Raw genomic sequence first — 25,752 nt, forward strand, 5'->3', positions numbered from 1 at the left:
GGCAACCCTATTCACAAGACTTATTTGAATTTGATAAAAGAAAAGTAGGTTTTAGAAGTAAAAACTCAGAAGTTTTTATTTATTTACGTCATTTATAGTCCGCCTTTCTCACTGAGACTCAAGGCGGATTACATAGTATGAGATTAGTACAATCAGTAGCAAAAACAAGGGCAGACATTTCCATACAGTGTCAAGGACATTTCCATAAACTGTCATAGGGTAAAGGAATACAAGTTTACAAAGACATAGCATTAGCAAGGATCCAATATGTGGTTGAAGAATTGCTGAAACAACATTATCAATTCTAGGACAGGACTGAAACCTTAATTAGTTTTCTTGCCAGAGAAATCACTTTCTACCCACAGAATGACCAGGATGCTGACACCCTTCTAGAAAACAGTCCAAGTCACATTATTTTCCTCAGAAACCAGGGAGATGGGCATGAAGAACTACTGAAACTAATTAGAGTCAGCACAGAATAAAGCATGTACATGAGGGCCTTTAGAAGAGTTCATGCTCACAACTCATACATTCCACAAAAGCCACTTAAAAGTACTTTTGAACCGCACCAGTCGTTGGTGTTCATGTTTGAAAGAGATGCAATTTTCTATGCACTTGTATTTTTTTAAATCGATAGCCATGGAGGAAAATACATTTTCAACTGCGTTTCATTCTTCTTGCATTTGTGTCACCTGTGACCCATACACTGTGCAGTTGAGAATAGCTTTTTAAAATTTACATTCTTCTCTCTATACATAAAGGGGGACAGGATATCTCAGTTTCATATAAACAATTCTTTTTTCCCCTCTCTCTGCTGTTTGGTTAAAGTGGCATGGTTGAATAAAAGCCTTTCAGTTTTACCACTCACCGATCCATTTTCTCTTCAGCCATTAAGTGCTCTGAGAAGGGTATCTCCCCCTGCTTCCCCTTGTATGTGTACCACTGCAAAGCACTACTCACATTTTTGGAAAAGAAACTGACAAGGCTTTCTCCAAGTTTGGCAGGTTAAGACAACAAAAATGGGTAGGATAGAAAATGAAGGAAATAGCAGTGGAATTTTGAATACTGTGGCAGTGAGGCAGGCTAGGGAAAATACCTGTTAGATTGCATCCTAGTTGAAGGGCAGCCTGAGGCTGTGTCTGGGGTAGGCAGGTGAAGAAAATGTCTTCTCTCACACTAGATGGTGGTGATGCTTAAAGCAGGGAAAGTGTACCTTAGGAACAATAGTCATCCGTGCTGATTGAAGGAAGATTCATAAATAATGTAAGCCATTAAAATTCATATATGACTTTGGCCTTAGTATATAAAAAGCTTTTATTCTCTTTGCAGTGTTACCTTTAGCATATTGAGTAAAAAGATAAACTAGGCCATCACTAGATGGCAGGTGTGCTACAGTATAGACAAGGAAAGGATTGTAGAATTGATCTAGAGAGAAAAAAATCATTTCCTAGGATAGCTGTTGGAAAACTGCCACCCATACCTATGTTGTAAACTATGATTGGAATCCTAAGAATTCATTCCTAGGAGTATGCCCCCGGAAAAGTGATAAGAGGAATAATATATGATTTTGGAGAAAGGAAATCAATAAGGTAGCTACCAGGGCTGGCAAAAATGTTCTTCTCCCTCTGAGGCGGAGGACATCTTGGGTGATTCCCACCATCCAATCAGGGAGGCAGGAACTAACTTTCTTCCTCTTCCTGTCTAGCCTGTGGGACCACCTTCTCTTCAGTTCTGTTCCTGCCTCCAGGGAGAGCAGTTCTGCAGCAGACTAGCTCTGCTGCCTTTTTTCTCTCTATCTCTTATTTATCTTTCTTCTTCCTCAAATCATTCTTTACCTTACTCCTTACTTACTTCATTACCTTACTCTACTCCCATTTCCTCTTCTTTTACTCCTCTTGCCAAAGAAAGAAAAGAAGAGGAAGAGATGGTCTCTAGAGAGTCATCGGACTCTGAGGAAAGCTTCATGGAGAAGAATTTGGGCTGTTCCCACGGAGAGCCATCCTTCCGGTGGCGGGAACAGGCCCAGCCAGCACCAGCATGCCTCTGAGGCTGTATGGGTTCCCTGGCAAGGAGAATATGGGCTGTTCCCATGGAGGGCCGTCCTACTGATGGCGGGAACAGGCCCAGCCGGCACCAGCATGCCTCTGAGGCTGTATGGGTTCCCCGGCAAGGAAATGGCCTTGGAAGAGACGCAGGCCTCTCAACAGCTCCATCTTCCACAGAGGGAGCTTGTTAAAACAGCGTGCCTCAGCCAGCCAGCTGAGAACAGCGCCACCTGGTGGAGCTCAATTTTGGCGGGAAACAACGCAATGCACTTGCCAATCTCCTGGCAGGAGAAACACGGCTGAAACATAATCCAGACACCCAGAGCTCCAGCCGACAAGCCCAGGAGGGCCACGTAAGTGTTCCCCCGAGCGTGTTATACCTCCAGAATTCCTGTCAGCAATTAGACTGGCTGTGAGGGTGGAAATCCTGTTACTTTACCAGTCAGAAGCACCTTGGCCCTATAAAGATTCCAGGAATCTCCTCAGTCCTGGCTCCATGTGAATGTGCCCATGCCAATCTCCTGGCTGGAGATTTTACAGCAGGCCTTTCCCCTTTGGATTTAGCCCTGCTTTTACAACAGGATCTAGCCCTGCCTTTCCCTGTCAGATGGGTAATGTATAAAGGGCGCAATTTTGCTGGTGTCTTTGAACCTTTTAACTCTTAAGACTAACCAGGAGAGAGGAAATAGTGGTGTGGTGTCTACCTCCTCCTCCCTCCATGAGTAAGGCTGTAGCTCTGTGGAAGAGCTTCTGCTTTGTATGCAAAAGATCCAGGTTTGTTCCCCTTAACTCCAGTGTAAGAGATTAGGTAGATGAGGAGAAAAAAAAAAAAACCTCTTCCTGAGATCCTGGTGACCTGCTGCCAGTCTGAGGAGAGAACACTGACCGATGGTCTGAGTCAGAATAAGGCAGTTTGTAACGTTTATAAGTCAGGGATCCCCACGGAGCAGGGGAATCACCCTCAGATGGAGTTTGTAATGACAGGGAGAAGGATGAATTCCTTCAGATGTGGAAAAGGAAGAAATATCCCTACCAGAACAGTCAGTCCAGCTGTCAGAATCTGAGGTCTACCAGTATTTACACCTAAGACATTCTCAGCCTTAGAGCTGTAAAAATTAGCCTTGGGGGAGTAGGACCCTTAGACTGGGAATACTAAATCCAGCCCAGGGAAACGAGTCACTTCCTCGTGAAGGTTCCTCAGAAAATGTCCTCCCATTTCCAGAATATTTGTGGAGAAGGTTCAAGGCTGAGTGTTCTACACCATAAGCCAATTAATAATCCCCAAACTTGGTCTCCCCCCCCCCAAAAAAAACCCTGTACTTACTACCTTTTATGCTATGAGTTGTTGCAGGTACCTGCGATGGAACCTCCAGTGGCTACTCTTCAGTCATCTGGGCTCTGGTCAGAAGATGGGTAAGGATCAGTCAGAGACCACTTAGACAAGAAGAGAGAGGCCATGCTAACAAGAGCTCACGAGTCCGTGACCATGGCTATTAGGGCTACAGCTATTGTCTCTATTGCCTCAAGAGTGTCAGGAGTATGGATCTGGAAACTGATCCAACTCCTCCTGTACAACAATAGCTGCCCCCATTGAAGGGGCAAACAGAAATGTAAGGGCCAATACCTTCAAGACAGACATCATCCTGGATACATTTACCTTTTTCTTCTAGGATTATGGTCTTGACAGCAGTGACAAGCTGGCACGCTTGAGTAAGAGCATGGCCAGCAGATTCACACTCTAAAATTATCATCCTGGCTTACCTCTTTCAGAGAGACAAGCTATTTGGGGGTGCCCTGGGAAAGATCTAGATTGAGACCTAGGACAGAAGAATGTGTTGCCAAAAACACTCAAACAGTCTGAGAGGAGATCCATTGGACCTCAGCCTTTTATTCATAACACACACTACTAAGGTCCAGACAAGATTCCAAATGGCCATCCTGAGGTTAATCTAGGCAACCCTTTAATAAGGGTGTGTGTGTCTTTTTAAGACCACACCTGTAGTATAACGGTTAAATAACTGAACAGTGATGCAGTACTCTGCAGGTTTACTTCTCACCGCTGCCATGAACTTGCCACATGGTCTTGGATAAACCAGTCCTCTCAGTCCCAGCTCTCCAGCTGTATTGTGGGGATAATGCTTACCTTTTCCCAAGATCAAACAGACAGTTCTCCACACGGGGAAAGAGATCAACCTTAATACCCAGATCTCTAAGACAGAACTTGCTAGCTGTCCCGTGAGAGGCCAACTACTCTTTACCATCAAGCTTAGGTTGACAAGCAGGCAGGCCTTACACATAGTCTCACAAAGCTATTCCATACAATTTGAAAGCTGCCCTCCAGAAAGGGGTCGGTTAAGCATAGGTATACAAAAGAGCATTCTGATCCTGACATTGTTATTATAGGAGAACTCTGCTAACGGGAGCAAATCAATCCAATTGTCTTGTTGGAAGTTGATGTAGCATCTTAGGAATTGTTCTAATATTTGGTTAGTTTTTTCGGATTGTCCGTCTGTTTCTGGGTGATGGCTTGAACTGAGCCCTTGTTCAATTCCCAGTAGTTGCAAAAGCTCCCGCCAGAAGTTGGCAACGAATTGCCCGCCGCGATCCGAAATCACCTTGGATGGAAAAGAATGTATTTTCACAATGTTTTTCATAAAAATATCAGCCAGTTTTCTAGCGGAGGGTATGGTGGTGCACGGTATAAAGTGTGCTTGCTTGGAAAACAAATCGACCACGACCAAAATACAATTATGTCCCTTAGAGGGAGGTAGATCAGTAATAAAGTCCATAGAAATAATCTCCCATGGTCGACTTGGCGTTTCTAAGGGTTGTAAAAGCCCCGGAGGTTTGCCCTTTCGGGATTTGGCGCTGAGACAGATGGGGCAAGAGGCTACGTATTGGGAAATGTCCTTGCGCATGCCTGGCCACCAAAATTGGCGTTGCACCAAGTGGAGCGTTTTTAAGTAACCGTAGTGTCCCGCTGTGGGAGCATCGTGACAACGTTGTAAAACATCCTTTCTCAGACTTTTAGGCACATAAAAACGGTCTCCCCAAAGCCATTCCCCCGTGGCGGATTGTTGCAGTTTGTCTTTGGGCGCCTCCCCCCCCTCCTTCTCCACCTCAGCTTTCAGTTTTTCTCTCCACCCCTGATCGGGAGACGGGGAGGGCTTAGCGCGGCTGCGCGTAGTCATCACACCCCCTAATTGCGTAGGTGAAAACACCGTGTCGATCGTCTCCTCTCTTTTGCTTTTATGTTGGGGCATGCGTGATAGAGCGTCAGCGAGGAAGTTAGTTTTGCCTGGTAGGAAGTTTAAGGTAAAATTGAATTTCGAGAAGAATTCCGCCCACCGCAATTGCTTGGCGTTTAGTCTGCGAGGGCTGCGCAGGGCCTCTAAATTTTTGTGATCCGTCCAGACTTCGAACGGATGTCGGGCTCCTTCTAGCCAATGTCTCCAATTTGTGAGCGCCGCTTTAACAGCGAAGGCTTCCTTTTCCCACACATTCCAGTTTCGCTCTGCCTCAGAAAACTTTCTAGAAAGGAAGGCGCAAGGTCTGAGATTTCCGTCCTCTCCTCGCTGCAATAACACCCCCCCAATTGCCATATCGCTGGCATCGACCTGTACTATGAAGGGGCGGTTTTCATCGGGGTGTTGTAGGACGGGTTCGGAGACAAATTGCTCTTTTAACTGATTGAATGCTGCCTCGCATTCGGGTGTCCATGAGAGCTTTGCACCAGGTTTTTTTGCTTGCTCCCCCTTGTCTTTCGTTTTTAACAGTTCAGTTAAGGGGAGCATGGTCTGGGCGAAATTAGCAATGAATTCTCTATAGAAATTGGCAAACCCTAGAAACGACTGCAATTCTTTTCTGGTGGAGGGAACTTGCCAATTTAATACAGCTTGTATTTTTTCTGGGTCCATTTTCAAGCCCTCTGACGATATACAATAGCCCAGATAAGTGAGTTTTGTTTTGTGGAACTCACATTTTGAAAGTTTAATAGGCAGTTTGTTATTCATGAGTGTAGTTAGCACCTTTCGTACAAGTTCCACATGTTCTTCCTCCGTTTGTGAGTAAATCAACACATCATCAAGATACACCACTACCCCCTGGTACAGAAATTCATGTAGGACTTCATTGATCATGGACATGAAAACTGACAGGGCTCCAGTCAAGCCGAAAGGCATTACTAAATATTCATATTGTCCGAGTGGGGTATTAAACGCGGTTTTCCATTCATCCCCTTCTCGGATACGGACATGAAAGTAAGCATCTTTTAAATCCAATTTAGTAAAGATCTTACCTTGGGCCACGACGTTGAGTAGATCCTTGATGAGTGGAATGGGGTAGGCGTTGCTAGCGGACACAGCGTTTAGTCCCCGAAAATCAGTACACAGTCTCAAGCCCCCATCCTTCTTTTTCACGAACAACACTGGGGCTGCATGGGGACTATTAGCTGGGCGGATGAACCCCCTTTGCAAGTTGAGATCAATGAACTTCCGAAGTTCGTCTCTTTCGTTGGGGCTCATAGGGTATAACCGACCCTTCGGCAGTGAGGCCCCTGGTAAAATTTCCACAGCACAGTCTGTCCTCCTATGCGGAGGGAGCGTATTGGCCTCTGCTTCTGTGAAGGCTTGAGTGAATGCCCTATATTGTTTGGGTATTTGGTTAATTTCTTCTTAAGTGAGTAGAGCTGAATCCGACATAGTGGGATTTCTCCCCCAATTTTGATCCCAACGATGATTTTTGCAAGATTCATGGGTGAAAGTAATGCTCCCTTCTGCCCAATCAATGTGGGGGTTGTGATCACACAACCATCGGCTTCCCAGTATCAGGGGATATTTAGCTGTGGCACTAATGACAAAGGATCTGACTTCCCAATGTGATCCCATGCCGGTTATGATCGGAGCAGTCTCTGTGGTAACCGGATTCATGTTAGTGCCATCCATTTGTTCAAAAATGACAGGTATATCCAAATCTTTCACTGGGAGTACTAGTCCATTAACTAAGGCAGGGGCAATAATGTCTCTAGAGCAGCCCGAATCAATAAGAGCTTGCACACGGATGTGCATCTTCTTGTCAGCGTTTACTAACGTTACAGGAATGAACAGTATGGACCCCAGGGGTCGGTTTAACACCGGACCAGACTTACGTGTGATCTGCCGTTTGGGTCCTTTTACGACAGATCCATTTCGTTTCCCGACTCCGGGCTCGCGGGATTTCCTTCCCCGATCAGGGCTGTTTGATCGTCTTCGGTGATCTCCTCCAATTCCAGTCCTCTATCTGGGAAACTTTTCCTTGGCGCTCCCCTACTCCTCGGGGCAGCTCTGGGTACCGGCGAAGGGCGCGGCAGCGCCGGGCTGGTTAGGGGAGCTGGGCGTCGTAATTGGAGCGGAGGTCTTTGAACAGGCCGATATGGACATTGCGCTGCGAAATGGCCACCCTGGCCGCACTGTAAGCACAATCCCTGTTGCCATCTAGCATCTCGCGCTCCCCGGGTGGCATACCCAGTTCCCCTGCTCCCTCTCAGAGACAAAGGTGTGGAGGAGCGTCTTTGGCTCGGGGGTTGCTGATGTTGTTCCGCTAGGCGAACTTCCAGGAGTCGATTTTCAACTTCGCACGTCAACTGTATCCATCCTAACAGTGTAGGCGGATTGTCTTGCATGAGCGCTCGGTCTAGCAATTTTGGATTCAAACCTTGTTTATACAAGATGATCTTGGTGGACTCCTCGCACCTCGGGCATTTGGCAGCGAGCTGTCGGAATTGTGTGGCATAGTCTCTAGCCGACATGCTGCCTTGTCTAATTGCTTGCAACTCTGTTCTAGCCCGAGTTTCCTCCAAGGGATCTTCATATTGTGCCCGAATAGCATCCACTAATCCTTGGAGAGTTTCTAACTCGGGGGCCCCCACATTATATAATCCCACGTACCAGTCCGCAGCTTTACCTTGGAGACGCGATCCCAGATGCTCTATCTGGCTGGCTTCGCTTCCAAACAGGTGTCCCCAACGATTAAAAAATTGCACCACTTGTACCAGGAAAAATCCCAATTTGGAAGGGTCTCCATCAAAAGTAGTGTCCAGTTTGACCCATCCCATGGGTAAATCTTGTCTGGGGGTTTGATCTGGCATGGGATAAACGTCCATTGGCCCCAGTTGCAGCGGAGGCTGGCGCGGGTGGGGATACGGTTGAGGTTGGGGAACCGGTTGCCTTGGCGTCGGCTGCGGGTGCAAAGGTTGTAGGGGCGGAGGGGCCACCGGCCCCGTTAGCGGTATCGACCCCGGAGACGGCAGGGGTCCCCTCGGTGTCGGCTGGCGCGGCGTCGGTCGGGTTGGCGCTGGTCGGGTGGGGCGAGGTCCCCTCGGCGAGGTCTGCGTTCCTTGAACCACCCGCGGCGTAATTGGTTGACTTGCTTGGGTTGTCGGTGGGTAAACTATAGGGGAAGTCTGCCCGCGTGGTTGTGCCGGCAAAGTTCCTGGAACCACCGTCGGTGTGGTGGGCTGACTCGCTTGAGTGGTTGGTGGAGGAATTATAGGGGAAGCCGGTCTGCGTGGCGGTTCTTCCTCCTCCTCCTCCGTCTCCTCGCTGCTGCTGGTATCAGTGGTGGCAGGCTGGTCTGGGTACCGGTCGTCCGGACACGGTTCACCACCTTCTCCCGTCAAGAGGGAACCCCCTCCGGTGGCCCCAATCTCCTCATCCGTTTCCGACGGTTGCTGCGGCCATATCTGGTCTTGCAAGTTAGCCAGACTCTGGCTAATGCCAGACAGGCCCGTTGGCGGGGCCCTGTCTCTGTCTCCCGCCACTAAAACTGAAAGCAGATGTACAGCGTTGGCTAGACTCTCTTCCATATTCTGTAGTCTGTTCTCCAACCTCTGTACTCTGTCTGTGGACTGCTGCGGATCCCCCGTATCCCCAGTAGTTGGAGGGGTTGTCGGGTGGTCCGTGCTCAGCGTCTGTTGCCACGGCAGGGGGGCTTCCACCCCTTGTTCCTCCTGCGACCGTGCTGCAAGTACACCTTTGGTTAATCCAGTGATTGCTGAAATCCCAGAATCAATGGCAATGGTTCTACTCTGGAGCTGTGCCCATTGATGCTCTCCGACATCTGGTTCCCCCGCTCTCGGGGTGACTTCGGCATAGTCCCAGCTCAGAGCACTTCGTTGGGAAGTATCCCCTTCCGTTCGCTCGGCCGTCCGGTTCCAGAACAGCCATGGACGGCCCTCAGCTTGCTCCGGTATAGATCCCAGGCTACGCCGGCTATCCAACTGTATTTGGGTAAACATCGCGCTGATCCTCCGCTCCCTCGTCTCTCTGGGCCGGGCGCCCCACTGCGTCGGGGTCGGCACGCTGAACAATGGAACGGCTGATGCGCTGGGCCTCGTTCTCTCCGTACTGGGAGCGAGGGTAAAAATGGTTGTAACCGTGGATCCTTGTCTCCTTGGCACAACTTGAGAAGATTCCGAGCCTCGGGGACCGGGAGAGACATACGGATCGAACAAAGGGTCCCGGGGCGGGACAGCTTTGGAGTCCGTTTGATCCGGTTGAGGCATTGGAAGGAGGATTGGTAACAAAATGTCAGAACTGTGGCTAGATAAAATCCTTACTCCAGTCTGCCTTCTGCAATTAGACAAAAGTCCATTGTTTCCAAAAAGCATTTAATGAAGAAAAAGATTATTATAGTCCACTGGCCTGAATGCAATATCCAGGTTGGTACATATGCATTGTTACCAATGCCAGGCAAAGCAAGAGATACATATTAAATATCATAGCTGACCCATCCTCCCCCCACAGTTCTCAAAATATTCCCTTTGAAGCTGCGAAAGCGAAAGCTTCCCCAAGGCCGGTTCTTGGTGGAACGTCGGTAGCCAAAACAATGCTGGTCTGTGAGATAGCTGCCTGGGAACCTCTGCACCTGGGGAAGAAAGCACTGAACACTGAAAGGATTAAATATGGAGTCGGTTAAGCATAGGTATACAAAAGAGCATTCTGATCCTGACATACTCAATCTTCTTCTCAGTCCCTAAAAAGAATAGGGACTGGAGGGTGTTATTAGACCTCAAGTTTTTTGAACAAGTTTATCAAATTATATCACTTCTGAATGGAGACTCTGTGCTCAGTCGCAGTGACTAATCAATCAGAAGAACACATGACATCTACAGATCTCACAGAGACATACCTCCATGTACCAATTCTGACAGCCCATCAAAATTATCTAAGATTTTATGTTTTTAAAATAAATAAATAAATAAATAAATAAATAAAAATAATAATAATAAAACAAAAATTGGCAGTTCTGAGCCATCCTGTTTTGGCCTGTCCATCACACCAAGAGTATTTACAAAATTCATGTTCAACCCCATCATACGTTTCAGAGACGGGGTATTCATGTTCACTTGTACCCAGATGATCTCCTGATCGGTTCAAGAGAAAATCTCACCACAACACTCAATTCACCATTCAGTTCCTACAAGCTTGAACACCTGGGTTAGATCACAGTCACCAAAAGGGTTTTTTCTATCCCTCACCAAAGAAAAGGTCAGGAAGACCAAACTGCTGACTGAGACTGTCATCAGAGTGCAAAATCACTTCTCACAACACTACTGAAACTGATGGGTTTGCTAGTTGCTACCTACAATGCAATACCTTTGGGGTCGTCTATAGGCAAGACCACTTCAGACCTTACTTAGATCTGATTAACAACAGATCATGGAGAAGACAGATCTTCCCATTCAGATACCACTTCAGATCAAAACCCATCTGAGCTAAGGTTACCAACCCAATACAAAGCAAAAGATTCATGATCCTTCAAGAACAACAAATATTTACAGGTGTAAGAATCAGGTTAGGCATGTCTTCCTATCAATGACGTAGAAAGGGGAGCAATTTGTCTGGCCCTTTTCCAGTTCAGAGCTCTGTATGGACAAGGTTGCAGACAAAATATATATAAACAAGCAGGGGGGATTCAAGACCTTGAAGTGACACAGGTGGCAGCAAGGATACTTACCTGGGAGGATGGTCACCTAGCTTCAATCAGAACTGTACACATCAAAGGCATATGCAATGCCCAGGCAGACTGGCTGAGGGGACAACGGGTATAGTCCCTTAAGAAACATCTCATAACATTGCACTTTACAACACCTCATGAACCTGTGTGCGCCCCAACACAGCCATCAACTACTGGGGTACATGACAAGATTTGTTCTACTCACAAGCAGATGCCCTGACATTGCAGTGGCCATTAGGCCTCCTCTATGTATTACTACCCTTACCAGTAACAGACCATGCCTTTCCACCCTCCAACAGATGGTGATATTTCCACCTCTCATCCTACTGACCTATCCGGTCAAGTTACAGCAGGGGCCGATTTGGCTCTCTCATTTAGACTTATTCTGCTTAACCGTGTGGAAATAGAAAGGAACACCTTCCTAAGATGGGAATATTTCTGAGAGGTGGCCGACATTCTCCTAGCATTCAGAAAACAGTTCATGCTCAGAATTTACAACTCTTATTGGGAAGCCCTCATTCAGTAGACATTTTACACAGCCCTGACCAAGCATCCATTTGAACCAGTCAAGGATGTTCCCCTGAGAAGGCCGAGAATGAAGACTATCTTCCTTATTATGTTCGCGTCTGCCAGAAGATTTAGTCAGACCTGAACTCTGTATCTTTCCCAATAGTAAGGTGATGCCTCGTACTGTCTTCCAAAACCGTATTCCAAACTGCATAGTTTGCAAGAGATAAGGCTACCATATTTATACCTGTACCCTAAATAGACTAGGGAGGGGCTCTGACACAACCTAGATGTCAGAAGGAGGATTAAGGCCTCTGCTCCGAATATTGCAATTTAGAAAGTCAGTCTTACTGTTCTTAAATATATCTCATCTCAGTTTAGGGAAGAAAATGTCTTCAGCAGCAGTAGGTGCCAATAGCAAAACATACACTATCGAAACTCCTAAAAACTCTTTTTGCAGAGGTTCCTTGTGGGATACCAGCTCACTCTTTGAGGGATGCTACTACCAGTGCAGCGTTACACGGGAACACTTTTGTAGAAGGCTGCAAGTTTGTCAGTCTTGACCTTATTAAGATGCTACAAATCGAATCTATATGATTCAGCGGACAGCGACTGTAGTGGAAAAGTACTGCAGTGCGTGATCATGGACGAAGACCACATCCCACCCAGAAACTGGAAACTGCTTTGGGAGCACCCAAGATGTCCTCCGCCTCAGAGGGAGAACGGACCTTTGGACACTTACCGTGAAGGGTCCTTCTCCTCTGAGGAAAGAAGGACATCTTGCCCTCCCCGGGTCTCCGTCCTTCTCTACCCTGCTGCCTCATTCTTCTACCTCCTCCGGGTTATGCTTTATTTACAGTACATGTTAATGCAACAGGTGTTTTTTCTCTCAGTATTAACAGTTGCTGAATGATAAATTCAATGTTACTGCTTTGTGGAGTCACCTGAACTGAAGAGAGGGTGGTCCCACAGGCTAGACAGGAAGAGGAAGAAAGTTAGTTCCTGCCTCCCTGATTGGATGGTGGGAATCACCCAAGATGTCCTCCTTTCCTCAGAGGAGAAGGACCCTTCACGGTAAGTGTCCAAAGGTCCGTTTTCCTTTAATAGAAGCTTAATGTATAGAAGTGGGCCGCTGAAGCTTTTTGTGGCATAGAGGTAAAGAACATCACCAGGTAAATAGTAGCCCCTTAAGCTCTATTAAAAAGACAGGATGATTTCCTCCTGGCAGGTAGCAACCATAGAAACAGAGTTTTCACAGTATTTCTGTTTCTAAAGCTAGCAATACAGCAGTAATTGTTGGAATATAGACAGATAGGACTGCAGGGCAGTTACTTTCTTTCTTGAGATCTTTTATGCTTTGTCTAGAGAATGCTACACTTAGGCTGTCTTTCTAGAACTCTCCACACTTCATTCTCTCTCAGGCTAGGTAAGCAGTTAGGTGTATCTCTTCACTCACCTATCCAGTTTTGTCAGTTCTAATAATAAAGCTTTTGTTAATCTTGAATCAGTTCAGTATCCTGACTGCTGCAAAGGCACTCTACCAACAGTAATGACACCTACTCATAAAGATTATGGCTTTGGGCGAAATGAAGGGTGGGGGAATATTCATGATAACAGTAATAACAATGTGCTTATATACTGCTCTTCTAGACAGATTAGTGCCCACGAATGGTGAACAAAGTCAGTGTTGCTATCATCCCCACAATGTAGCTGAGGAGCTGAGGCAGAGAGGACTAGCTTGCCCAAGGCCACCTGCTGAGCTCATAGCGGTAGAGGGATTTGAATCAGCAGAGTAATGATATATCCCAATCATTTAGCCACTAGGCTACAGCATCAAAGCTTTCTAAAGCTAACCATGCATTAAGGCTACAGCAGTACCTAATATGCAGCTCAATGCTACCCATACTTACTCAAAATAAATTGTGTGAAGTAAAATTAACTTACTCCTACATATGAATATATAGGACAGGGGTTCCCGGTCTTATTGGGCTTGTAGTCGCCTTTAGAAGGTGTAGTCACCTAGATTGGGAACTTACTACATTATCATTTCTTTCCTGCCCCGTGGCCCAACTTGAATTGGAATATAAGGGTAATAACTGAACAAAATCATATTTTACTTGCAGCCAATTCTAGTTATTATTGCTACAGGCCAAATAAGTTGGAGATTGTAATTGTTATGGCTTATGACTAGAGAAAGGCTCTGTTTTATTGTAGGTCAAATTACTAAATATTGATTGAGTATACAAGAACTAAGAAAGAAAACCTGTATCTCCTGAACAGATAAGAAGAGTTGGAATTCTGAGTACTGAAGCTATGTCTGTGAAAAGAGAAAGCACATCAATGAAAGGGAACACAGAAGATTGTCTTAAGGCTCCCACCCATAACACTTAAACGCTTAATAGCAAAATAGAAAGGAGAAAACACAGATATTTGAAAGCAAAGATTTGATTGTTACTCATTAACCAGTTTAAAGCTAATGCACAAATTATTAACATGTTTAAAACAAACTGATTAACTGACTCCTTGCAGTATGCAATATCATATCAATTTTCATTTTGGCCAAATCTCTGGATATTTAAATCCAGAGGCTGGAGACATGGACAGATAAGACAGATCTTTCTGAAAAAAATCCTCAGGTTTCCAAAAAAACCCTTTAAAATATATTAGACTGGTGGTGGTGAGTGCCCTCAAGTCAGAGTTGACTTATGGTGACTCCTGGTGAGGTTTTCATGGCAAGCGGCTAACAGAGGTGGTTTGCCATTGCCTGTCTCCATATTAGGCTTTTAGCCCCCACCATAAATAAAAGCAGGGCCTATAGCTGTAAGAAACAAATGACCTCAGCAGTTGTTGCTATTCTTCAATCCTTGCTTTGTTAGCAAAAAGCAAGGATAGGGCCTTTTTCATGGCTGTTTTGTCCTTTTAGGGAGGACTCATTGGGGTGAGGGCCCACCAGTAACCACCAGGCAACTTGCTATCATGTGACTTTCATGACTCATCTAGAACCAGTGTCTTCTTAATGTTCAACAGGAGTTACATTATGAAAGCCAGTGTTTTGTAGTGGTTAGAGTTCCAAACAAGGATTTGGTAGACCTAGGTTTGAATTTGCACTCTGCTGTGAAAGTTCACTGTAAAACCTTGCACCGGTTGCATATTCTCAGCCTAACCTACCTCACAGGGTTGCTGAGGATAAAATGGAGAAAACTAAAATTATGTACACGGCTTTAGGTTCCCATTGGGGAGAAAGTTGGGAGTATAAATGAAATAATAAATATAGCTGAAGATGTGGGGCAGATGAAAGGTAGGTTGGTTACAGTGAGAGTGGAGCAGGAAAGGTAAGGCTATGGGGGCTGCCAGTAGGAGGGGAAGGGGATATGGCGAGAAATGAAGTGCCCCTTGCAGATTCCCTACTGTGCATCTGGGCCTGGCAGCCAATACTGTACAACTGGGCCATAGTTTTCCTGGGTAAAGGCTGCCTGGGATAGGAGGATGGAAGCAGATAAAGATAGGTTGACTAGGGTGTGAGGGAGGGAAGGAAGCGGGAAAGGGAGAGGCAAGGAAGGAAAGGCAGCAGTAGTGGGGAAGAGACTTACATCCCTGCAAGTCCTTGCAGGTCCCCTTCGCGTCTATTTTCTATTTTGATGCATCGTATGGCACTCAGAATTCCTAAGAAGTTTTGCGCTGTGGAAACTGGCCACACATGAAAGTATAGTGTGGATTTTGAAAAACAGTTTAAGATGAGAGGGGGCAGTAAATTATCATCTAGGCTGCTGTCCTGAATATGCTTTGGACAGAAGACTTTCTCAGCAGTTTTTTTCTTTTAAGGCACAGATTATTTGTCATGAAGGCAGTCAGAATCATAATAAAACGAAAGTCCAGTGGCACCTTAAAGACTAATATTTATTTCAGTGTCAGCTGTGACTTATGAAAGCTCATACTGAAGTAAACGTTAGTCTTTAAGGTGCCACTAGACTGGTTTTATTTTGCTGCAACAGTAATGCAGCTACTCATTTGCATTCAGAATCATACCTACTCTGTTGCTACAGCTTCCTAATGTTTATTTAGTGGTAAGTGCTTGGCTTCAAACTTTTGCTAGTATTCAGTTCAAAGGGACCTGTCAGCCTGTCCGGTTTCTGATTTACCAACATGTCTTTGCAGTTCACCTTTGACTATCATTTGCACTGGAGATGTATTAGTATTGCTTTGTCTTTTTACAGTACTTTAGACCAGGGGAGGAAGGCACCATTGGCCTGTGGGTCCCTTTTTATGGAAAGGATCTACCACCAGCCTGTGGAACCTTAAATGGAGAGAAGCCACTTAAGAGGTGGAGTTGGAGATGCCAGCAGAGCTCCAGCCCCTCCCCCCCCTTGCAGACTTTCAGAGTGGGGAAGATCTAGGCTGATCCTGATCTACTCCTAACCTGAATCTTGGTCTATTAATATCATTTCAGACTGCTCTGTTTGCTTTATGTGCTTTTATGCTCTGGCCCTTTTAATTGGCTTGTTTTTATTGGCATATTTTTCATCAAACTGCTTTATTTATTTACTTTACTGGGTTGGCTGTTTTACTGACTGATTTTATTATGTGATTTGTTTTACTAAATCGTTTTATTGTATTGATTGGTTTTGTTTTATTGTTGTGAGTCTCCTTGAGGAGGCCTGAAAGGCAGCTTACAAATTTTTAAAATAAATAACATTTTTTAAAAATAACATTTCATATGTTCTATGATTGAACCCTGAGTACTGAAAACAGATTCCAAAGCTAGCCTGATACTAGAGTCTTCATTCTAATCCCACCTTGGTAGTCTGCATTCTTGGATGTGAAATAAACAACTGCCAACCCAGCCAGACAAGAAAGAAATTGGTTAGAAGACCACTGCCTCACAAAATGGCTTTCACCTATACAGGTGAAAGCAGTAAGAATGGAAGCATGATTATGTAGCATTAAGCCAAAACCAGAGAAGCTTCATCCCAACATGGCAGTTGAAATAAAACTTTGTTAGTGTAAAGGGCTCTTTAGACAAGACTATATTTTACATTCAAACCAAAGTCCAGTGGCACCTAAAGGCTAAAAATATTTCTATCAATGAGCTTTCATGAGTAACTGCCCACTTTGTCAGGTGGACAATATATCTATCAAATATCTATGAGTAATAAAAGTACTTATTGAAATTAAAAAAAATTTAGTTGCCTCTAGACTGCTATTTTACTATGACAGACTAACATGCCTATTCCTTTACATTTTATGTTGGCCAATTGTTGAGTTTAAAGTACTGTGTTCATATAGGTAACCCACTTTAATATCAGATGCGACTTCAGTTCTCTTTAGCAGCTGCTACACAGTGAAAAATCAGATGCAATTGATGGGTATAATAGATATAATGGATATAGGACTAGGTTTTCTAAGGAGAGTTGAAAGTTGTTTTGTCGAGGTTTTGCTTTCAATGCTGTATGTATCTGTTTCTTTTTGCCCCAGTGTTGGTTCTTGTCAAACAAATTCTGATTTTGCTGATCCTTTAGTTGATATCAAAGGTGAAGGCTAGAAGAGTGTCATATCAAGAGTAGTAGCTCATCTTTCAAACTGCCTTCCGCTCTTTGGAAAGATCATTTATCCCAGCTTTAGTGACAGAGCCTAGATTTAAATAAAGGAAAACTGGGTTCATACCTGGGTTCAGACACAAAACTTGCTGCATGTCTTTTGGACAGTCACTGCTTCTCAGGCTGATGTGGGGCTGGGGGCAGGGGGAATGCAACTTTTGAATCAAGGATAGGTGCCCAGATCTCGTATAGAGGTGGTTTCTGGAAGGCACTCTACACAAAACCTAGGGAGTTCAACTTAGAAAACTCTTTTTTTTAGTCTAATGGGAATGAAAAATGGCCTTGCATTTTTCTGGTAAACTGGCCCCAAAGCAAACAATTTACTTTCCAGTTGGTTGGCAACTCTGCTGTGATTACAAAATGGGCAAACATCCCTCCTACGCCATCTTGAGATCCTTGGAGGAAGGGCATGCATGCGAGGGAACTTATTGTCAGTGAGGCCTCCTGCCTGTATTACAAGAATGTCTTCGATAAAGATGAAACCCGACTATGTTGGAAATTATTCGGCCGCGAGCAACAGCTCAACCCAGACATTCCCTGAGAAGCTAGAACCAGCCTACTCTCTCACCCCTCCCCCGGCCCCGGCCTTCGCCCGTCACGTGCCCGTAGACGCCCCTCGGTGACGAAGCTGCGGGGGCTGGGGCGCGGTCTTTTACAGCCAATCAGAGCACGAGTGCTTGGCATTGGACGTGAAGCCAAGGTAAATATAAGGCGGATTTGCTCTCCAGAGAGGTTGAAGCGCAGAGTGGTCGCAGTAGAACCGGCAGCAGCGCCTGTAGTCATTATGAGCAGTGATGGGGAAGCGGTTGTGCTCGTTGCTGCTACAAGGACCCCGGTTGGTGAGTGTGCGGTTAGGACGATGCTTTGTTTTTCAGTGTAGTATCATTCGCTGCGTAGAGTAGGAGCGTTGATCGAGTGTAATGGCATTTCCGAATAATCCATTTATTTAGGGGTCCGATTTTCCCAGGGAGGAAACGTCTCTCTCCTCCACCATATTCCACCTATTAATATCCGTGGTACCTTGATGCTGTTCTGATCGTGGCGGAAGAAAGAGCGACAAGAGGGCAGGTTGGAGTTTAGGAAGAGCGCTGCAGTTTCAAGCTAATGGCTCGGTTGGGAAGTGCAGATATGCTAACCTTTAATGGTTGGAAGAGTATGGATAGATGCGCGATTGTCTTTAATAATAAATATGAGTCGTGTGTTTGATTCTTGGTCTTTTAAGGCATATGTTACAGAAATCATCTTTTACCCATGAGGCCTGGAAACTTTCCCCAAAACAATTACCTGGCTGAACCCCCACGCCACCCCCCAATCGAAGCCATTCTTTTGCTTTCAGAGTCCCTACGCTTGCAGGGGATAGAATTAGGTGCTGCCGTCTTGAAGTGGCTTACTGAAGAACAGTCCCGGAGATTTGAATGAGATTATTCTAGAGTAACTGACTCATCTCGATTTCCCGCTGCCGAGAGTTACTCCGTTTGCTGATACCAGCCGGGCGGAACGGAGAGCACAATGTGACCATCGCGGGCTCCTCCCTCGCCTGCGCTGTCTCTGCAATGATTGGACAGTGACTGTAGGGCCACCAGGTGGAGCTGCGCTGTGATTGCTTAGTGGGCGGTGCTGGCGCGCCGTTCTCCCTCTGATTGGGCTACGGCAAGTAGAACCACAGGACCCGATCGCCGTCTCTTCTCTCGTTCACGTAGTGGACTCGGGGGGGGGGGGGGGGCTACGCTGTTCTACTTTAGTCGTGTTGTGTGTTGCCAGAAACCTAAGCCAGGAGTCAGCGACTTTTTAAAAAGAAAGATTCAAACTGCCACTTAAGTAGTTAGTAACTGTTCACCTGTCTCATTTTCCTTCCTTCCTATTGCCTGATTGTTCTAGCCCACTGGAATTTGTATCCACCTCGATCCAAAGTACATTTACTTGGATTTAAGATTGACTGGGAACTGATTCATGTGATTCTACAATGTTTTTGGCCTCCAAGGCAGGTTAAAATCGGATGCTAAACTAGATGGACTACTGCTCTGATCCAGTAGGGCATTTCTTAAGTAAAATGTATATAAATGGACGGTATACTTCCAGAGGTGGTAGCTGTGTCAGTCTGCTGCAGCCAAAAAGGCATATTAACATCAAAATTAAGGACTCAAAGGGTTTTGATTGTCAGCACACTAAAACTTGAATAGATTTGACAATAGATGAAACAGTAGAATAAAATGGAAGAGTTCACCTTCGGACACCCTTACTCAGGGGTCATTTTGTAGAAAAAGAGCTGGAGGAACTCATTAGCATAACTCACTAGCATATGCCATGCCTCTTGCCATCACTGGAAGTGTGTCATTAGTATAACTGATTTGCATATGCCACACCCCCTGACATCACCTATTCTGGCTGTTTTGGACCCAATCCTGGCCATTCAGGGCTGAAATTGGGCCCACAAAGGGGCTGAAAAGGGGCCCAAAATGGGCAGGATCGGGCCACTGATGAGCGGGAGCGTGATCCACCATCCATCAGAGGCCCTATCCGGGCCATTTCGACCCTAGTCCAGGCCGAAACAGGCCCAAAATGGCCAAGAGTAAAGTGGGCAGGGCCACCTGACATGTGATCTCTTTGGGGAACTGCCAGAACTGCGTTCTTGTGCGTTCCCTCTCGAAATGAGACCTGCCTTTACTAAATGTAAAGTTACCAAGTGTATTTGTTTTTTAACCACCATAGAAACACAGAGCTGGAAGTTACCTGAGGGTCATCTAGTCCAACTCCCTGCCCAATGTAGGAAATTCACTGCTGTCTCCCTCGCTTACCTCCCCCAGTGACCCCTGCTCTATGACCAGAGGAAGGCAAAAACCCTCCAAGCCAATATGCCCTGGAGGAAAATTCCTTCCTGACCCCTAAGTAGCAATCAGCATTACCCTGGGGATGTAAGAAAGGGCCACAAGAGCCTAGCATAGAATCAGCATTGCTGTCAGATGACCATGTAGCCTCTTCTTAAATACTTCCAAGGAAGGAGAGTCTGCCACCTCCCAAGGAAGCCTGTTCCACTGAGAAACTGCTCTTAACTGCAAGAAGTTTTTCCTAATGTTTAATCAAAAATTCTTTTGCTTCACATTAAAGCCTTCAAAAACATATGGCTCCAAGCAAATATGTTCTGCATAATAGATAACAACAAAAAGAGGAATCATAAATAAAACAGAATTAGAACAAAAAATAAAACACAAGATTCATTGGTTTACATATTTTCAACTCTCAAATATGCTACAACAAATAAAAATACAAAAAAATTCTTTTGCTTTAATTTTAACCCATTGTTTCTGGTCTGGCCCTCTGAGCCAACAGAAAATAAGTCCGCTCCATCCTCTTTGTGGCAGCCCTTCAAGAAGAGGGCTATTGTATCACCCCTCAGTCGCCTCCTCACCAGGCTAAACATACCAAGACGTGGCATTTGTTTTTAAATCCAGTTTTTCAAGATGCAGTCTTATGTTCTTTACTTGGGAGTAAACCTCACTGAAATCAGAGGGACTTACTTCTAAGTAAGCATGTTGTAAATGACATGGCTTCTCATTTATTGGGGAACATCATTTTAGTTATGCGTTCAGTTCCATTTGTATAGCACACACACCCTCCTGCCGTGTATATTTTGCAAGGACCAGTTTTTATGAGCACTTTCCTAAAATGCTTCTCGGAAAAGGGTCCAATGAGCATATATATACCTGTCTTTGATTTAAAATGTTTTGTTTAGGATCCTTCAATGGTGCGTTGTCTACCTTGCATGCCCATGAGCTTGGTTCCGTAGCTGTTAAGGAAGCCTTGAAGAGGGCAAATGTCAAGCCTGAAGAAGTGTCTGAGGTTATATTTGGACACGTTTTGGCAGCAGGTATGTCTTTAAACATAATCCCAGATTATGGACACTCTTTATAATCTCTTCTCTAGAAATGTGTCGTGATGAGTTGATAGAATGTGCATTTTTATCATGAATCACAGTTATTGAAGTTCTGTCATCGTACAGTTCATCTTTATCCCATCTAAATAATAAGCTAGTAACCTGAATTGTATACTTTAATATCCTTGACACACCAACAGATGAAGCAACTCTGCCTTCTCACACTTTCTATAGTGTTCTCATCCACCTCCTATAACAAACAGGATTTCGGGTGTGGTACAACAGATGGGGAAGATGCAGATTATAGGACCAGGGAAAGATCAAGAGAAAGACGCAACAGTTGTCTTGCCTTCTGTTTCATTGTGGAGTTCAAGGTTACAGCATTTTAGCAGTCAACCCTAGTTATAAATTTGATTAATTTATTAAGTTACATTTTCTGAGGGAAAATACTTTGTGAGCATAAGGTAGAAGAACTATTTTTAATGTTTCAAATTTAATTCTAGGGTTAGAATTTCATAAATCAAGGAACACCGCTGAAAATTACTTATTTCTCATAATAAGTAGATGGTGGTGTCAATTGAAACGCTGTCAACTCAGGATGGTATTTGGGGGGGGGGGGACCCTGAAGTATAATTTCATTGTAAGAAGTGCCTTCCTATCTCTGAAAATTCAAATCCTAAGTTACCCACTTCTAAGCTTTCTGTCTACTTCTTAGCTACTTCTGTCTACATCTTAGCAACAGAGCAGAAGAGTACCTTTTTCTCTCTCATCATTTCCCCACAAGACTAATGCTTTGTCAGTTCTTGCAAAAATGTCTCTGATCCTCAGGCACTTCTGCATAGCCACCCATTGCATATTCCTTCCCTTTACACTCTGTTGTTCCCAAATCCATTCAGTTCTTTTCGTAATTCAGAGTGTGGCTGAGTGTGGCTCAGCCCTTCATTCCTACAACATTGTCCCACCCAAATGATCCACCAGGGGCCCTCCCTTGTTTGGCAGCCCTCAATAGAAGTTTACCTGCTTTGGAGAGTGCTGAGATGACCAAATGTAATGCCATGATGAAAGTTGCCTCCAGGCTAAATTTGAGGGGGGGGGGGAAGCTTTTTTAATTTAGCTAACTATAAAACATTCTGGAAAAGAATGTACTTCTGTCTATGGGTGATATGTAATTGTCAGTGGGATGGTCAGAAAGGAAGCTAATATTTTGCTTTGTTTGACTCATAGAAATGGCCTGTTATCTCATTAACTGAATGTAATTGAAAAGTTATTCACAGATGGAGTGATAGCGAGACTATGACAGTGCAGGAAAGTTATAATTATTCCTAAGACAAAGTAGGTTCAACCCAAGATGCTCAGAATAAAGATAATTTAAGCAACTAAAACATAAAGGTGTTGAAATGTAGAGTTAAGGAACATAATAATCATATACTTTGGAAAGCAATCAAAGCAAGAGCTGGTTATCAATTTAAAAACAAAATTAGATGATTGATAATGTTGTGGCCAAATATTATCTTTGTCAGGGATGGCGGGGCAGAGAGCAATTTAGCTTCTGCGTATTTCGAGTTTAGTCTGTCTGTCTCTGCAGGTGCTGGTCAGAATCCTGCTCGACAAGCCAGTGTTGGTGCGGGGATTCCATATGAGGTACCAGCTTGGAGCTGCCAAATGATCTGTGGTTCAGGCCTAAAAGCAGTATGCCTAGGTGCTCAGTCCATTATGACAGGAGATTCCAATATTGTGGTAGCTGGAGGCATGGAAAGCATGAGCAAGGTGAGACACAGTGTTATTCATGACAGACCCTCAGACTTTAACAGAGATAAAGTATGAAAGATTTGGGCCAACTCGACATGGGCACTGAGAAAAGACCTGTGGCTCAGTGGTAGAGCGTCTGCTTTGCATGCAGAGAGGTCCCAAGTTAATTCCCTGACATGCCCACTTCAAAGGATCGAGTAGTAGGTGTTGTGAAAGACCTCTGCCTTAGAGCCTGGAGAGCTGCCACCAATCTGAGTAGACAGTTGTGACCTTGATGGACCTTATATTGTGTGGAAGAAGCTATGCAGTGGTGAGAAACACAAACCTCTTAGTGCTTCACTTGTTCCAGAGAGAGTTTGCCAGGTCCATGTCTAGAGGCTATCCTGAAATGCTCCAAGATACTTGGATAAGATGTAGCTGCTGCACTTCTACCCACTTTCCCTGCAAGATTTTATTCTTGCCCCACAGCATGTAATGGAGAAGGGTGGGTGAGGAGCGCAGCCGAGGCAGGCAAGAAGAGAGCTGCACATCTTCAGATGATGACGTGGCAATTGTAGTTGCCTGGCATTCTAATGCTGTTTTGAGACTAAGCCTCAGTAGCACATCAAGACTCTTTTCCTAACAGTTGTGAAGCAGATATATGCTTTAAAGAGCCAAAAATAGTTTAGAATTCCTCTGTGCTACTCCCACAAATGTCCTCTTTTTATCAGGACACTCTGTACTACTTGCAGTACAGTTCTAAGCAGAGTGAAACTTTTCTAAGTCAATTGAAATCAATGGACTTAGAAGGGTGTAATTGTGTTTAGGACTGCACTGCCAGCCTGCTTGCATTAATTGTTTCTTCTCTTGGTTTTTCAGTGATTCTTACTACAAAAAAAGCAAATTCTGGCAACTGATTGTTAAGCAGAATGACACAAATTTATTTATTTATTTTAAAAATTAATATTTCATTTAATTTCTAAAGGTATATTTACATAAATGGTGGTCCTACTCCAACCCTTCATGGGGAAAAAAGGAGAAGCTTAATTCTGATGAGATGTCTGTTGCACATAATCTGTAACAAGAAAACAATTCTGCTATTAACTTGTCACTGCTAGGGTTTGATTATGTGTATCAGCTTTAGGGTTGGAGTTGGAGGATAATTGCAGTTGTTGCAGGTGGTGTGACACTGGCTTCATTGTGATGTTTCTCAGAGATGACAGCAGAACAAGTTTTCTGGGTTTTTGAAAGACAAAATCATGTGGAAACAATTATAGTGGATGAGTATACACATAACAGGCAACAATACTACTTTCAGTTCTTGGGGGGCACTATTGTCTATCTCCAACCTTAGCTTAAAACATTAGACCTCTCTCTGCTGGTTAACACAATCAACTTTCTCTTATTTAAATGAAATGGCCTAAAGTTTCTGCTTACATTGGGATGTGGATAATTCTCCTCTATAGTGATGCTTCCTTCTTGTAAACCTGATGAATAGAAGATTCATGCAGTGATGAAGGGCTGGACAGGAGTGGTTGTATTTTCACCCAGTTTCAGACATTTTCATTTTAGATTTCTAAATATGTCAAAATGCTTCTCTTTCAGGCACCCCACATTATTCATATGCGCAGTGGTGTGAAGATGGGGGAGACCTCTTTGCAGGACACTATTATCTTAGATGGTTTGACAGATGCCTTTTACCACTACCACATGGGTGTAACTGGTAAGCCACGGGATTCTTCAAAATGGTATTGGTTGACCAAGAGAAGTAGGCTGACAGAAAGAGTATTAAATACGTTTATGTGCCACTGTCTTAAGAAACATATATTTGTTTTTACATATCTGTGACTTGAAACATATATGTAAACAACAATCTGAAAGTAATTGTTAAATATTAGAAATACAGCCCTGTAATCCATTAATAATAATAACATTATTATAAAATATTCTGGGGGGAAAGTACTTTTGTTCTAGCCATGGGTGTTACATAATTACCAGTGGGAAGGAATGGTAAGCAAGCAAGCTAATTTTTTGCTTTGACGGATAGAAGATGCCCATTATCCCATTAATTGAATGTAATTGAAAAGTGATCCACGGATGAAGTTTAAAGAGACTACGCCATTGCCTTTTGCACTCATTATAATTCCAAGCCCACCCTGATAGGCATACATATTTGAGAGTTTCCTTTATTTTCTGTTTCAGCTGAAAATGTGGCCAAGCAATGGCAAGTCAGTCGAGAGGAACAAGACCAGCTGGCTGTGAGGTCACAGAACAAGGCTGAAAATGCCCAGAAGGCTGGCTATTTTGAGAAAGAGATTATCCCTGTCCTTGTTCCTTCCAGAAAAGGTGTGTGTGCACATGTGCATGGTTCTCTTCTTTTATTCCTCCCTCCCCCCCAGCCCGGGTAATGGGACATCATAATAAGGCTTTAAAAGTTGGTCACCACTGACTTAGAGAAAAACTAAATGATGGGGATGTCTCTCAAAACATGTTTCTAAGTGGTTTAAGAAAGAAAAAAGGCAAAAGGAGACTGTTATTTTTCAGAAGTATTCAGGGGTTAACTTTAAGAAGTTCTGTTCTAGCACAGTTTGTTGAACCCTGAATATATTGGCTTTGAATCGGAGCCCTCGCATGCTCTTGTGGACACAGAGTCCCTGTATGAGCATTTTGTAGGTAAGTGTAAGGGAATGCACATTGAAACAATACATCCAAACTTTAAATAAATGCTGTCTGAACCTGCTGAGACTGAGAGGGAAAGGGTGTAGAGAAAACAAGGGGGAACAAAACAGGCTCCACTGGTCCCTGTGGAGAATCAATAGACTGCCACAATTCTCCCCAACTAAGTCCTAGCACAGAGGCTGGAGAACAAGCCACCCCTGCTTGCACGTTCTTTCTTTATTGTTGATTAGTAGGTTCCTCTCTTTTGCTAAGCTGAGATTATAAAGGTAGCAGGTCCAAATCAGCCAGGTACTGGTTTAGATTGATCCAAAGCGACACCAAACGTATAAAAATA

At 44.4% G+C, this 25,752-nt stretch overlaps 1 protein-coding gene across 2 annotated transcripts in view; it reads left to right on the plus strand.

The window, feature by feature from the left end:
* The first annotated feature begins 1,819 nt into the window (after positions 1-1,819).
* The window catches only part of ACAT2 (acetyl-CoA acetyltransferase 2), a 30,988-nt gene continuing 7,055 nt past the window's right edge, over positions 1,820-25,752 (plus strand). Inside the window, exons 1-5 of one of the 2 annotated variants that reach the window (XM_054970103.1) lie at positions 1,820-3,458; positions 20,871-21,005; positions 22,597-22,778; positions 24,345-24,462; positions 24,942-25,085. In XM_054970103.1, the coding sequence (XP_054826078.1) occupies positions 3,383-3,458; positions 20,871-21,005; positions 22,597-22,778; positions 24,345-24,462; positions 24,942-25,085 (655 nt within the window). In that variant the 5' untranslated portion in view covers positions 1,820-3,382. Of the gene's footprint in view, positions 3,459-17,845; positions 17,980-20,870; positions 21,006-22,596; positions 22,779-24,344; positions 24,463-24,941; positions 25,086-25,752 lie in introns of those variants that run through there. The other variant, XM_054970109.1, reaches the window with a different exon arrangement.

Source organism: Eublepharis macularius, chromosome 1, assembly GCF_028583425.1.
Source record: "Eublepharis macularius isolate TG4126 chromosome 1, MPM_Emac_v1.0, whole genome shotgun sequence".
Taxonomy (NCBI): domain Eukaryota; kingdom Metazoa; phylum Chordata; class Lepidosauria; order Squamata; family Eublepharidae; genus Eublepharis; species Eublepharis macularius.